We start from the raw sequence: 16,893 nt of genomic DNA on the forward strand, positions 1-16,893 counted from the left end.
CTGATTTAGTTTTAATTATCTCCTATGTATTTCTATCAAACTATACTATTCCTATTATACAGCGTTGCTTTTAAATACTATTTGCAATATTTCATCATTGTAAAAATTGTTTTATGTAATATTTTAAACTATACTACTACTAAAATTCAATTGACGTCTTACTTAATACTTTTTTGTGCATTTGAATCTATGAAACTAAGATTGATAACTGTAAGACAAGAATTCGAAATCTCATTTGAGATACTACTTAATTAAATTTGTTTTATATCTCGTATAATATAAATAATACTATATAATTGAATTTGTCATATTCGTTTAAGACCATTCGACTTTGAATATAATTCAAACGAGATCGTATATCGTAAGATCGTAAATCGCCTACATATTTTACATGGAGTGAATTTTTTTTCTAGTCTTCATATGAGTATGGCTATTTAATTTAGAACAGAAAAAATAGAATGATTTTGCGTACGTCGCCTATGTAAGTCTTGAGTTATTTAACACCAAAATTAAGTTGTTGTTTTTTTTTCTTTCCAATCTTAAGTTTTACTTAAAGCTTACTCGGGCAATTGTTGTGGAGAACATTCCTATACTTGTACAGGATATAATAAAATTCATACAAATGACATAAAAGACTACTTGGCTTTAACTATCCCACTGCTGGACACAATAAAATCAAAAATAGTAAGTGTCACTCCAATATGTCCTACTGCAAAAGCTCACATATTAAGGAGAAGTACTAAAACTTTTTCCACCGCGCTATTCATTATACAAATGTGAATAAACTTGATAAGGTTAATAACCAGGAGATTCACCACATGTTCATCTAGACAGCGACTACATCTTAACAATTATTTGGACAAATATTTGGACATACACACCTAATTTTGTAATTGTTTCGAATAAAATAGAAGTAAATACGAATATAAAATTAATTTTTATTTTAATATTTCAGTGTTAATCAAAACAATTGAGCAAAATCTATTTAGAAATGAGTACCGACTAACATCATATAACTTATATTCTATACACGCATATTAATATTATATTATTATATATATTAATATTGGCCCGTTGTGTGCAACCTTCTTTTGCTATTATTTTCTGTTGACAACTACTATGAATATATTAATCCTACATAATAAATTTACTATTAGTTATCGAATTGAGATGTTTATAGATCATGTCTGGTGCGGATATTCAACTTTTAAATTTCATACTTGTCAATGATATTATATATATATATATATATATATACATATATATATATATATATATATATATTTCATAAAACGATAGAAAAAGGCAATCAAGTATAAGGGAAATATTATACACAAAAATATGACAATACAAATGAAAAGATAATATTTATTTCGTATTCATTTCTTCTTGGGCCGTACTACGTGATACTATGTCGCAAACGCACTTTATTTTCTATTTGAATATGTCACATGGAATTTTTTTAATTAATATTTCCTTTAATAAAAATACACAAATAATTTTCCGTAATTTACGTAAGGTATATGTGTGTGTTTTATTTATTTTAGCGTTTCTACAGTTTCGTTTTTTATTGTCGCCATCATTTAGCAGTTGGCAATAGTGACTTTATGTCATTACATATTAGTAAGTGACATTGACAAAACTAGAATTTGACAATGCAACATGAATAAGTCTATTTAAAATAATTGTAATAAAAATAGGTAGATAATCTTAGATTAATTAGCTGTATAGTATAAATTTTACGTATAAAACAAAATGTCTTTTAAGACAAAAGATGTTGTTCTCTCCGAGGATCGACCAAAGACTCTTCTTTTACAGAAACATTCAGATTTTCTAGCTAGTTATGGTGTAAATAAGGATGACTATGAGTATTGTATGACAGAATATTTGCGTATGTCTGGAATATATTGGAGTCTAACTGCTATGGAACTTATGGACCAATCTTCTAGGTATTTTAGATTTATTGCTGGAAATAGTTTGGCTTTTTAATTGAAATGTAACAAAAATTGTTATTTAAATATATTTTTTTCTTATCATAGAATGCCCAAAGAAGAAATAATTGCATTTATTTCCTCATGTCAAGACAGTGAGAGTGGAGGCCTTTCAGCCAGCAATGGGCATGATCCACATATGCTATATACATTGAGTGCTGTGCAGGTTAAATATTCTTACATATATATGTCCTATCCAAAATAATTTACTAAATATTTTTGTTCCAATTAGAAAATTAACGATATTTAACTCTTAACACTACCTGTATTTTTTAATAATGTTATCTTTGTTACATTCATGATTAAGAATGAATAACCTCAGTTTTAGTTTTTATTCAACAATAGTACCTTAACTTAAACATGTTTTAAATTTTTTGTACAAAAAAAGTCTATATAGAAAAGCTTAAAAAAATAAAAATTTAGTAACCATCATTTTAACTTTTAGGTTTTAGCCATGTATGATAGATTAGACACAATTGACACTGAAGGTGTAGTCAGATTTGTAACTTCAATGCAACAAGAAGATGGTAGCTTTATAGGTAATATTATTATTTATTTTGGTATTTTCAATCATAGTAATCACATCTATTACAACAAATAGATATGTTGATTGTGATATATAAACTGGGTAAATGGTACTCTGTCAGCATTTTTAGTCAGGCAAAACTAATTTACCAAAACCTGCATTATCTCTTTAAGTTTGTAACAGAAAGTTAAAGTTAAAAAAATATCAAAATGATCACATAATTCTTGAAACATTATTAACCTTTATTAAGTTTTCAAGCAATTTTTTTATAGTACAATAGAACTATGAAAATTTTGAGTAATTATGCTTATAAAATGAACATTCCTTAATATTTATAAATATTTTGTTAGGTGACAAATGGGGTGAAGTTGACACAAGGTTCTCATTCTGCGCTGTGATGTGCCTCTCCCTGCTCCATCGACTTGATGCTATCAATGTTAACAAAGCCGTCGACTTTGTGTTGAGTTGTATGAACTTTGATGGAGGATTCGGATCTAAACCGGGATCTGAAAGCCATGCAGGTATAATGACTTAAATTTACACTTGTTTTCATCATACATTATTAACATTTTAATCATCATTTATAGCAGCCAAACAAAAAGTATATTCACTTTTTACCATGTGCAAATACTTTAAAATCTCTATTTACACAACGAAATTCAAAGACTTAAGTTGAAATTGTTAGATATAAAAGATGTATCATTATTTTTCTTTAGAAATAAAAGAATAATAGTTAAATAAAAAAATAATAGTTTTCATAAATATTATTCACATGTTTTAATTGTTGTACAACATTTTCTCTTTTTAACATTTTGTCAACAAATATTATTGATAAAGATTTTAATGCATTCCTTAATCCAATTTTGTCAAACAAGATATTCTTACATAACCAACCCCTGTGAAACCCTTTATTGATATATATCAGCTAATTGTTTAGGAACACAGTTAGTAGTAAATGGCACATTTATTGCATTCAAAACATATAAGTACTGCATTGCTGAGCAAAGACCCAAAGATAAAATACACACTTACAGCCAAATTAACTTGAATATGTTTTTGCGCTTATAGTAGCGAAATGTAGTTAACAAATAAACTAACATAAAAAGTTTTTGTTTATTTATTTATCTGGTGCTGGCGCACTACTACAAGCGCAAAATTGTCTAAGCTGATTCCTCTTTTTTTCAATCATAATCAACATGGTTTTCAAAACAATAAAATATGTATATATGACAATTATTATTAACTGTTGTACATGTTCATTATAAATTGCAGGACTAATTTACTGTTGTGTTGGCACACTATCAATATGCAAACGTATGGATGCTCTGAAAGCTGATGAACTGGCTTGGTGGCTCTGTGAAAGGCAGCTGCCAAGTGGTGGACTTAATGGCAGACCTGAAAAATTACCGGATTTGTGTTACTCTTGGTAACATAAATAAATTTAACATAAAAGGATTTTGTATAATATGCCCGTTCAATAGGAAGGTAACTTCCTATTGAACTGGCATTCTTAAATTAAAAGTACTTGGAAGTAAAAGTATATTTTAATAAAATATACTAACTTGATTCTTCCAAGATTTAATCCTTAAATGAAATACTAGCAGCGCATTTTCAAGATGCACAATCTGATAAATCTATCAACATTTCAGGTGGGTAATGTCATCTTTATCAATGTTGAATAGAATACATTGGGTAGACAAGAAGAATCTAGAACAATATATCCTTGCTTGCCAAGATGCCGAAACAGGGGGATTCAGTGATCGGCCAGGTGACATAACAGACCCCTTCCATACATTGTTTGGGTTAGCTGGTCTATCTCTATTGGGAAATTCTAGTATAAAACGTGTTAATCCTACATACTGTATGCCTCAAGAAACAATTGATAGATTAAAGTTAGAACCTCAGATTTTATATGTTTAGCTTTAAATATAAATTATAAATAACGCTTTTATATGCCTTTGTAAGCTACAACATAATATAAATTTATAATCTAATTAGTGTTTTTTAATTAACTCTTATTGCACTTAGCCTGAAAAGATGTTTTTGACGTCATAGTCTAGCATTCTAACGTATATACAGCCTATTTGATTTATATATATATATATAAATCATCAATATATATATATATATATATATATATATAATATTTAAATTATTAGATAGTAGTCAAAAATAACAAAAAGGTTGTTTTACTTGAACTTAAAAAGAGACAGTTATTTTGAAATCACAGACACAGTTTAATTTTATTCATTTTTATATATACAATTTAATCTTGAAAAATACATATTTTCTAGGTAGACTATACATTTCAAAAAGTGACGTGATAGCTTCACATTTAACTTACTTGCTTAAAAATAATTACGTCAGATTAGAAAAAAATGTAAGAACCTCTTGATCATCATGAATCATTTATTATTAGGTAGTGATTTCAAAAATATATCCTGCTTAGATATATCTATTACTTATATGTATAAGTAAAAGATATATCTACGCTTCGTTTAATTTAAAAAAAAGGGAATTATATCTGATTAAAATACAATAGGTAACAATTTAAATTTGTACAATTTAAGAATTACAAATGTCTTGAATACTGTTGGCAATCGTTACTGTATCTGCACCACACGTAGACAGAGAATTAGTTTCTCTGTCTACGGCACCACAGAACAGAGGTTATGACTGTTGTCAAATTGACATTTGACAATAATTGACAGCCGAGTGCCGCTGCCGACATGTGTCAATTTTATATTATTGTAATATGTAAATATAACCTTAAATAAATGATAACAGTAAAAATGTAGACATTTGACATTAATAAAAATACTTAAAATGTCTCCTATTCATTTAGCTCAATTATGTATATTTAGTATTTGTATTTATTCATTTTCTATATTCACTTATTTAGTTTTCTACTACGATTTCTTTTCTACAACATTTTTTAGTGAAATACAGTCTGAATATGATTTTATTATAGGTAAGTAAATCCAATATTATATCTAAGATTTAATAATTAAAAAAATCCAGAGGAACAAGTCCAGACACTTGTTCTTATGTATGTATATATTTAATTTAAAAAATGCTTTATATTACAGTGGGTTCTGGCACGGCTGGTTCATTGATAGGGCATAGAATAGCAAAAGAAACCAACTGCACATTTATAGTGCTAGAGGCAGGTGGCAGAGGCCATCCCTTTCATGATATTCCAGCATTTGGTCCCTTATTACACCAATCCATATTTGATTGGAATTATGAAACGGAACCACAAGAAAATGCTTGTTTTGCTATGGAAAATTCTGTAAGAATTTTATAATTATTTAAAATTTAGTCAAGTCCCATAATAAGTCGAAATATCCATATTTTATTTGTATTTGAAAATCAAATTTAAAAATATAATTCAATAATAATAATTTATACAATAAATAGTTGTGCTATGTGTATTAACTAAAATTCTAATTGCTAAAATTCCTCAATTTTTTTTATAAATAATTATGTATCGATTATTTACATCTATTATTTACAGAGATGCATGCAAACCCAAGGAAAAATATTAGGGGGATCATCAAAATTGAACAACATGATACATATTCGAGGAAACACATCTCATTATGTAGAATGGTTTCATGGTATATACAACAAAAAATATATAGAGGACCAATTTAAATACATAGAATCAAACATTCTTCATTTGAATAATATTCAATATGAAAGTAACCTCAGCAAAGCTGTGTTGAAAGCTGCCAAAGAATTAAATTTTGAGTTATTAAAACATGACTTTGGAATTGGTTTCATGAAATCCATTCTTACCCAGAATAAGGGCAAAAGATGGACTACATCTTATAATCTAGAAACATCGAAATATGTTCTTACAAATGTTTTAGTAGAAAAAGTACTTTTTAAAAAACATAAATGTATAGGTGTTCAAATTATTATGCCAAAGAAAATGAAATTGTTTGCCAAAAAAGGTGTTATAATTAGTGCAGGAACATTTAATTCAGCAAAAATTCTGCAATTATCTGGTATTGGACCAGAAAAATTATTAAACTCTCTAAATATACCTTTAGTAAAACATTTGCCAGTTGGAAAAAACTTACAAGATCATATTGGTACAGGCTTAGACTTGGTACTATTTAATACTTCCCAATCAGTTGAAATGTTTGATATTATGAATCTATGGAATGTATTTAAATATTTTTTTTATGGCAAAGGACCTTTAACTACACCAGGATGTGAAGTTGTAGGGTTTATTTCAACAAAAAATGAGACGTCACCGAATTTGCAATTAATGGTGTTGCCAGTTGGTATATCAGCAGATAGGGGTAGTCATTTGAGAAAAACATTAAAAATAAAGGATTCTGTATGGAACAATTATTTTAGTAAAATTTTTGATAAATATACTGCAACATTTTTAGCATTACTATTACACCCTAAAAGCAAGGGTGAAGTGCGCATACAGAGTAAAAATCCCACTGTTCCTCCACTTATAGATCCTAAATATCTATCCCACCAAGATGATTTAAATACAATTACACATGGTGTTCTTATGATAAGAAAACTCATTGAAACAGAATCTTTGAAAAATATAGGAGCACATTTTAATAACATACCATTCCCTGGATGTGAAAACTTCAAAATGTTTTCAGATTTATATTTGGAGTGTTATGTAAAGCATCTCACATTAACAAGCTACCATCCAGTAGGCACCTGTGCGATGGGTCTGCCAGAATCGAATAATTCTGTAGTTGATACAACATTTAAAGTTTTAGGAATAGACAATCTGTATGTTGTTGATGCCTCAGTGCTGCCAACATTACCAAGTGGTAATATTAACGCGGCGATAGCAATGATGGCTAATATATTTTTTGAAAATAATATAAAAGTAATGTCAAATATTAGTAAAAAAAAGATTTGTAATAACATTTCTTTTAACGATTTTTTGTTAAATACATGTCCAGTGAGGTGAATAATAAACACTTAGTTACGTTTTTTTAAATAATAAGGATACATTTATTATAATATTAAATTAAATGTATATATGTAATCTAATAACTAGGAAATATCAAACAATCAATTTCCCATTGCTAATTTTTTACTATACAAAGCATATAATATATACGCAATTAATATGAATAGTAAATTGATGAATTCTATATATAGGCAAATTTTCACAAACAATAAGTAAGGCTAGTGTTTACTATTATAATTTCCTAACTACGGTTAGGTACGAACACCTTAGGCCTCTTAGTCACAGTTAACCTGTCGAACGAAAACATGAAAATATAATGGAATCATTATAATTTTGGTATATAAAACGTTGTAGTAAGCAAAATAACAAATGAGAATATGCTTTCGGAACAATAGAACATATGTAACAGAATAATTATAATATTTTTTCAAATGTTAATATTAATATTTTTGGTAAATAAAATAATATTAAAGATTGAATGAAATAAAACGCTTTATTAAACATTTTATTATTAATATATTTAAGGTCACTTCTATTGACAAATGTTTCATACATACATATTTTGAGCCACGTTTCTGAAACAACCATTTCGTAAAACTAATTATAATTACTACAAGTACAAAAAAAATTAATACATCCAAGTTCATAATTCATAAATAAATTATTCTTTTTTTCCACATATCGCAAAATATATTCCAATTATTAGTTTAATTTTATTAATGACGATAAAAAGAACATTTCATACATATTTACTATAAAAATTATTTCCTTACTTCAATTTTAAAATACATTATTGCTTTTAAATTAAACACATGTTTAAATTGCGAAGAAAAATCCCATTAAAGCGTTTAGGTTTCTAGTTATTGTTTAATACATAGATATATTTAAAATGAGTTTTCTATTTTTAGTCACAAACAGGTAGGTAGGTAATTCTACAAAAGCGGCTACCAATTTTTTTTATAGATATCATTCGATTATTTATTATAATTACAAATGTGAAAATAAAAACCACGGAATTACATAAAATGCATTATATAAAATTAATTTACGTATATAAATTATTAAATAAGTCAATTTATCTATATAATTACCTACTTTTTTATAAAACAAGGTGTAACAGAATGAGAGTTCGGTTGTAATTTTTTTTTCCATACCCATTGTAAAAAGCATAAGACTAAGGTCTAGAAAGATTAAGCCTAACTTTATTACCAATATAGGAATGCAATTTCAACATTGTAACCTAATTTATTTATTTCTCATTACGCTGGCTTACTATTTAAATAAAATCAATACATATTTATGTTTCAAATTATAAGTGGGTTAGTCGCATTCAGAAAGACTACATTTTTTTTAAAGTATCTATATAAAATCTAAAGCAACCAGTAACGGACATATAAAGTCTAGTCTAGACTAGCTTACGGCGTATTATTTTGGACGGCGGCGGATTATTTTTTCCGCTGTCGCTTTTTTTCTAGTTACATACATATACTACAGAAATTCTGGTTATATTTCATCTGATTCTAATAAACGTATGGATACTTTTCGGACTATTTCCTATTTCGTTATATTACATTTTTAGCTTTGTGACTATAACATGGTAGCGATTTTGTTCACAGATTTTGTTTACAGATCATCTGAAAGTGCCTTTGAGACATTTGATAAAAAAAAAACTGTGTGGTAGTAAGCAATGATTACATTTCAAGAATTAGTCAATATTTTGTTAGAAATATCTATCTATTTATTTCATAGTACCTTAATATATTTATTGAGATTATATAAAACTGCTTTTAAGTTCACATCAAAAACTTTATCGTCATAAAAACTTTTGTCAAGAATCGGACGGAAGTTGAACTAAACTAATCTATACACATTTTAAATGCGAAGTAACTACATTTGTGCAATAAAACAACTTTTCGCAAACTCTTATAAGTAACGACTAGAAAAAATATTTACAAAAAATAATGCGTCTTTATAATGACCGCTAATATTACGATAAATATTTTAAAATATAAATATAATAATTCACTTTGTGCTGAGCAAAACTTACACAATGCAATACTGCACACAATAATACTGGACGGAGTGTCTGACTTCTTGGTTAATATTAACATTTCACTTAACCTAATCAAGCAAAAATAATGCTTATTGCATATTTATTTAAAACTATTCCTATATATTCTACATAATTAATTTGTTACAAAAAATATGATCAATTTTACGATTAAGCCTGAAATTACATACGGTATTTAATTTATTATTAAATAAAAAACACATTTAATTTGCCACCGACAAATGGGAATGTAGAAATTAAATTAGTTTTTTTTTAATAAATTGTAGTGTATTCTTTTTTTAATAAATTCCTCTGAGAATAGACGAGAAACGATTCGAATTATAAATTACATTTATCAATAGTGTTCTTGCTCTATGATTCGAACCAGAGCCCTTTGAAATATGCTACAAGACATATAAAGATTCCCTTTTAAAAAAGAATAGTAAAATGTCTGTTTTACAAGAATTATGAATACGCCTCCAATCACACGTAAGGGTGTCAGGATCGAACCTGTCACTTTCATATCTTACAAGATGTTATAATATAAATACATTTTTATTAAAATAATACATGATGTTATATGAGCCAGTGACTACCTTCTTCTATTTAAGGGATGCTGGATCGAATTTGTTCAAGAACCATTGTGTTTTAGTGACTAATTTAATTTGGTTATGTTGACGTCATTCATTAACAATATAAAATAACGAATATTATATTCAATTAAATTTGTATAAACAATTTTATTTAAAATATTTTAATAATACTATTGATTTTTAATTTAAGCATGTATCCGCTTAATTGTTCGTCTAATACTGAGCGGTAAAATTGTCGTCATTATTACAAATATTTAAAAACGTAATGACTTTTGTATATGTATTAGGATAAGGCACCTATTTTTTATATACATAGTATTTATATTACTACAAGTAGGTATATAGATAGTTTTTTTTATGTAAAATTAAAATGTGATAATTATTTCAATAAATTCGTCTATTTTACATAAAAAAAAATTTTTTTTATTAAAATCGCATATTTTTAACCAACTGAGCTTTGATTGAGCAATATCTGATAATCTGTAATCCTTTTTATTACAACTGCACAAGTGATTTATCTACGAAATTCTTTTTTAATGTCAAAAATCACTAATATTCAATCGAATTTCACGAAATTCTAAAATCTATGCAAATACGAAAACTTCATTACAATATTTTTAGTGCACCTTTCTACATTATATCAAAAAGACTTAATTGATTCAGGAATAAAAAATAACTTCTTTCGCAGACGCCGTTAATTATTATTTAAAACGACCCGTTTTAAACTCCTTATTTGACAGAGACTTACTTGAAACATGAGTCTAAATAGTTGTCGAGAACATCCAACTGCAGGTCCTCCCAGTCAGTTGGATTTAACAGCCAGGAAGATAGATCATCCTCTGGTATCAGTGGTGGAGGAGCGACCGGTTCGACAATAACATTTGCGCCAATGTTGGCCTCCATGTCAATGTCTGGCAATGTTGGAAGATTGAATTCCGGCAAATGTAACGTTACAGCTTGGTTGATTTCATTAGCTATAATATCTACACTTTCCACTTGAGGTATGTTGGCGACTGCAATTTTCTCTTCAGCAATTTTTGGATCTAGTTTTTGTTCATTGTTCTTCTTCTTTTTATGGGGTCTATTGGAAATTCGCTTAGTTCCTTCTAAATGAGCGAGGTCGAGTTTCCAGAAGCCTCCTTTGCCTGGCTCTTGTTTTGAGCGCGCCACTTTGACGAACACTTTGTTTAGAGATAAGTTGTGCCTTATGGAGTTCTGCAAACATTTTATTAAATGTTATAATAAGAAAATCACTGGATTGATTCACATAAATACTTATTTCAAAATGTTTATTTTTGTTTTATTTATAAAAATATTACACTTTATTGTACACAAAGACAAAACAGTTATCGAATAATACATAAAACAATATATGGTCTTATAAAACGGCGGCCTTATCGCTAAAAAGCGTTCTTCCAGGCAACGCAACAAAAACTTTTACGGGATATAGTATCAGTTAGATAAAATATATATACATACACACAAATATATTTTATATCTATTGGATTACTAGGGGATCTATCTATATGCAATATGTCACTACAACACTTGAATAATTTGCCGAATTCAATTAAACGATATCTTATCTGATAAGCAGATTTGCCGCTTATTAGAATCTGATCGGAGGAGTTTACTACCGTGTAGAGTAGATAACGCTCACCTGCCATGTGGGGTCAGCGTTCCTGTAATACTTGAAATTCTCTCTGATCCAAGAATAAATAGCCGATAAGGTCACCTTGTCATTATTGTACCTCATCGCCATGCATATCAGAGTACTGTACGAATAAGGTGGTTTCTTCTCACTGTTCTTTTGATATTCTGCTTTGTTCTCCATAAAATCTTTCTGGCACTTTGCTAATGTCTGATTAAACTTCTGTAGCCTCGTGTTCTGAGGTTGCGGTTTCACTTGAGGGTTCGGCGACATCGGCGGTATAGGGAACTGTGGTACTGCCATGATATTAGTGATGTTCTGTAACCACGTTAGATTCGTCAAATCAGTTTCCGGCTCTTCTTCTGCAATCTTTGTCTGTTGTTTCACTTGACTCTTCTTAGACTGCGGAGGCACATCTGTTGTTGGATGCTCCACTTGTAATTCGGTCGGTTCATCATTACAATACGCATAAGCTTCAGGCTGCTCGTACACATATTCGATTTCGACAGTATGTGAAGATTCTGGGACCGCGTGGTCCATAGCAAAGAACCCGCATTGCTCTCCTGAATCACCGTAAAGATTAACGGAGGCGTCCAGCATCTCGCCGGACGCCGGCGACAAACCCGACGTTATGTGCATCGTAATTAACTACATTCCTGTAATTAAAATCAAACTATGAGTCACTGTTCACCGAATTTTCTAACGCAACAATAGCTAAAGGTCGAGTGGGTGTACCTGACTCAATGGTGGTGGTGGTGCGGTAAGATGGTAGTCGATCGATCGGCGACGGCGCGCGGACGGTGTGACGTCGCGATGGTCAACCCCCCGCCACCAAAGCTGTGTCTCGATCGAATGCCGGTGCGTATGTGCGCGCGTGCCGGCGTCGCGCTAGCTTGTGCGGCAGGTGCGCTCTCCCCATTGTGAACAGGTGGTGTGTTGGCTGTCGATCGATATTTTTCCGCCTGTAAGAAGTCCAGCCCGCATACGATAGCTCCGGACAATTAGTCACGGTTATCGCTAGACTTCGTGGACTCGTTATCGGAGACTGCGGGTACTTCCTTGTTAATGAACTTTATGCGTTGTGCGAATATATTTCATTGCTAACTATTTTATTTGCCCTACTTTAACGCAAATTGTATATATCCAACAACTATACTCTCTGTTTCGTCAAGAAGACGTTTGTCATAAAATAAAATACTATTAATATTGAAATATACTTTTATATATATATATTGTTATTATTAAACCAACAAAATTGGTCTGAAAGCTGCATACTAATATCGATTTAATCGTTTATTTGACAGGAATAAATAATGTCAAGCACCCTTCACTGACGAGCAATTATGGAAAGTGCTTGGACGTTGTCAGACTGGAGTGTTTTCTTAGGAAAATAATCATTTTACGATATACCCTATTCATATTACTTAAATATATTATTTAACGTTTCACCGTCCAACCACCGTTCTTATTAGATGTCATATTATTTTAGAGTTATAAAGGGAAAATGTCTGGTTTCACCCAATGGGTGGCTCGGCATATATCTTTTGTATTTTTTAAATGAAACAATAATAAAAGTTTTAGGCAATATTCATAAAACCGCGATTACCTATACTTGCCCTATAACTATCAGTGTGTTATTTAGACTATATACATACATAGGTACATACATAATACACAAATTTAATACTTTAAAACTTTAGCTGTTTATTTTTATATCCGTTTTATGTTACACAACAATATGTTTTTTTATTCCGTTAATGACATATTTTAATATTATTATATTCCTTAGAATATCAGCTATTAATAAAAAAAATGTTTTAATAGTATTAACTTGAGATCTATTCGTTATACCTGGTAGGGCTTTGTGCCTATCTGGGTGGGTACCACCCACTCAACAGATATTCTGCCGCTAAGCAGCCAGCTTAGCCAGTGTAACTACCAAGGTTGGTGGCGTATTGGCGATGTAAGGAATGGTTATTATTTCTTACCTAGCTAATGTCTATGAGTGGTGGTGACCACTTACCATCAGGTGGCCCATTTGCTCGCCTGCCTACATCCCTATATAATAAAAAAAATCATATGATGTATGAATTATACTTACGTTCTTCGATATACAATTTGGACGAGCATTTAAAAAAAAGGCAACGACAAACTATTTTCCCGCGCGTTTCCCACATGTCAGCGACCATAGTGTAAGGTGTCTGCATCGGAGCGGAACGTCACGCTCGTACCAGTCACCGGGAACAATCGCACCAACCCCTACTAAATATCCTAATTGTAATGTACATGGGGATAACGAACCCTAGAACAATTTCGTAACGTTTAAATTTAAACATAACTTAAATGTTGTTGTAGCCATAAATTGGTATGTTATCAAAAACATTCAATCTCGAGTAGGTATATTTTAGTCATAAGACACGGAAATAATGTGTTGCAACCTTAGGTACTTGATAAACGTAGTTTAGTTAAAATAGTTATAAACTATTTTTTCTCTTTCTGTCGTCAATTTCAATGATATGACATTCAAAAGAATAAGACAGCATTGTTTTACTTATCACCCACTAAAAAGCATATGTAGGCAACGCCATTGAATTTATATTTATACGTATATATGTATGTGTTTAATAAGCCTTAAAAGTAACACTTGCAGTTTTTTTCGCCCAGTGTGTGATCTGCCAGCTATGTCAGATTCAGACTTATATGTTAACCAGGGCATGATGATAATCGATTTTTCTTGGTTTTATAATATATTTTATTTCAAACTTTTAACCCCGAAATTTATGCACGGATTACTTACTACGTAAGGTTACCACTAACTCACTTAATTTTAATCAGGCCCAGGCTAAGCTGTAGTTTGCCGTTTGAACAGTAGTTTCATATTAAAAATAATTGAAGTGTCTGTCTGTGATTTGTTTGTTAAATTGAGTTGAGTTTGATTTTACAAATACGAAACACACCACAGAAAACGGTAGTAAAATATCATAAAGTAATATGTGACATTGACCGTAATAATTATAACATTTCAAATCATCAAAATAGTAAATAACAACAACATAAGCTTTATCATTTCACGGCTGAGCAATGAAATGAGTTCTTACAGAACAGCACTGCTGTCTTCTAATTATTGACACTGTGTAATTACGTAAAGTCTACTATAGTTATTTAAATAGTAGAATATTGCAGGGATTTAGTTTTATAGGTGAACAAGCCAGGTTAATTAATTATAATATTAATGGGCTATAATCAAATCAGATCGGCTCCAGATCAATTGATTGGTAATTTTGGAAGCCATAGATATAAATAGATAATGGACAAAACTTGCTGATTTCAATAGGGTTACCAGGAATAAAGTTAAAAGTTCATGGCCTTTACATCATTAATCAATTTTGTGCACGAACAATCCAATTGAATGTCTTCGTTTACAAAATGTGTATACCAATATTTTATTAGTAAATATCGATTAAACTTTATCTATATTATATGTATGAATTGAGTAAAATTATGAAACGATTAAAAATAGCAGTAGACAGTAGCCGAGACGGCTTACTATTTAGATATTGTTGCTAAACTTACAATATTCAAACAATTTCAATTATGTAACCGGGTTATATATCAATCATTTTTACTCTAAAATAATGGTATATTATAAGAGTTTATAATTGAAAAAAAAAATTAGTTTTAATAATCAAATCTTATGAAATATACAAAAACAAAAATACTTTTACTCGGTAATTTATGTAGAAATAAAATATGAAGTGTCAAACTAAATAAAAAATCGTTCCTAATGAAATAATTGTATTTATAATTCATCTCGTGCTTGACGGTGTAGGAAAACATCGTGAGGAAACCTGCATGTGTCTAATTTCACTGAAATTATCCCACATGTGTATTCTACCAACCCGCATAGGAGCAGCGTGGTGGAATAAGCTCCAAACCTTCTCCTCAAAAGGGAGAGGAGGCCTTAGCCCAGCAGTGGGTAGCCCACAGGCTGTTACTGTAATGAAATAATATAAATGCTGGTTTTTACTGTATTTCGTTTATTATATTATTTGGTTCGTAATACCATGAAGATGTTTTTAACAAGCTTGTCTAATAAAATTATACCCTTATTTATCACCTACATCACTCGATGATCATGACAATATCAATTTTCTACTCGATAAATAACTCCCTCGAGTCTAATTATTATTCCACTTGTAGGGTGTCCATATGTTGAGGACACCTGTTTTACCCTATAGGAGCCATGTATTTTTTGTTTTTATTAGCCCTTTTGTTTTAGAGGGGAACTTAATGTCAGTTGCGCAATGATAGACGTGTGTTTAAAGGGTTGGGTAAATGGCGATCCTATGTGCGCGCAAAAGGCAATTATTGTACAATGTTTCGAGAATTATATCGAAATATTTTTTTGTGTATCAGTATTGAAACAGGGTGGTGGAATAAACTCTAAACCACCAAAAGACTTTCAAAACACTGGCTCAATCACCTTTCAAACCAGAACACAACAATAACAAGTATTGCTTTTTTGCGGTAGAATATCTAATGAGTGGGTGGGACTTACCCAGCGGGCTTGCACCAAGCCCTACCACTAGTAATGTTATCATTTCTTAATTATTTTTTTGTTATATTTCACTTGATCGCGACCACATCTGATGAATACGTTTATGCAGTCGAGGAAACGCACCTACCTAGAAGAGGAACACTCTTGCTGTTCTCATCAGAAAAGGATGAGATAGCAATGACGTAGTAGCAGACCCTCCGAACGTCTGGCGAGCCGACGTCCAAATAGAAATTAAATAAACATGTATAATAAACAAACTCAAAGGACTAACTTGTTATATTCGAATAGGATTTACGACGATATAATTAAATGTATTTATTATTAGCAATACCGCTTTAATTTTGTATACGATTCAATACGTGCACCCTCATCTACGCTAAGCGTTGATTCTACCATATCAGTATTCAGAAACCTACACTAACGATAAGTAGTATCGTTTGTAAAGAATTTCAACTTTCATAATATTAAAAGAAATTCTATTTAAATATATATATACTTAAATAGAATTTCTTTGACGAGCCGGTTGGCGTGGTTGGTAGAACACTTGCCTTTCACGCCGAAGGT

The 16,893-nt window shown here is 30.3% G+C and overlaps 3 protein-coding genes across 3 annotated transcripts; 2 read left to right on the top strand and 1 right to left on the bottom strand.

Annotated features, from left to right (window-relative positions):
- Positions 1 to 1,645: 1,645 nt before the first annotated feature.
- On the top strand, positions 1,646 to 4,504 carry LOC126770959 (geranylgeranyl transferase type-2 subunit beta). The gene is made up of 6 exons (XM_050490589.1): positions 1,646 to 1,949; positions 2,040 to 2,157; positions 2,437 to 2,530; positions 2,868 to 3,038; positions 3,790 to 3,943; positions 4,167 to 4,504. The coding sequence occupies exons 1-6, from the start codon at positions 1,756 to 1,758 to the stop codon at positions 4,435 to 4,437; spliced, it is 1,002 nt and encodes a 333-aa protein (XP_050346546.1). The 5' UTR covers positions 1,646 to 1,755; the 3' UTR covers positions 4,438 to 4,504.
- A 767-nt stretch (positions 4,505 to 5,271) lies between these two features.
- LOC126770938 (alcohol dehydrogenase [acceptor]-like) lies at positions 5,272 to 8,104 on the top strand. Its single transcript, XM_050490558.1, has 3 exons — positions 5,272 to 5,488; positions 5,607 to 5,809; positions 6,035 to 8,104. The coding sequence occupies exons 1-3, from the start codon at positions 5,344 to 5,346 to the stop codon at positions 7,472 to 7,474; spliced, it is 1,788 nt and encodes a 595-aa protein (XP_050346515.1). The 5' UTR covers positions 5,272 to 5,343; the 3' UTR covers positions 7,475 to 8,104.
- A 2,725-nt stretch (positions 8,105 to 10,829) lies between these two features.
- On the bottom strand, positions 10,830 to 12,410 carry LOC126770955 (forkhead box protein J1-like). Its single transcript, XM_050490584.1, has 2 exons — positions 11,781 to 12,410; positions 10,830 to 11,335 (listed from the first exon to the last, which is right to left on the bottom strand). Exons 1-2 carry the CDS (start codon positions 12,408 to 12,410, stop codon positions 10,865 to 10,867), a joined length of 1,101 nt encoding a protein of 366 aa, XP_050346541.1. The 3' UTR covers positions 10,830 to 10,864.
- Between the last annotated feature and the right edge of the window lie 4,483 nt (positions 12,411 to 16,893).

The sequence above is a fragment of the Nymphalis io genome, chromosome 9, assembly GCF_905147045.1.
Source record: "Nymphalis io chromosome 9, ilAglIoxx1.1, whole genome shotgun sequence".
NCBI classification, from domain to species: domain Eukaryota; kingdom Metazoa; phylum Arthropoda; class Insecta; order Lepidoptera; family Nymphalidae; genus Nymphalis; species Nymphalis io.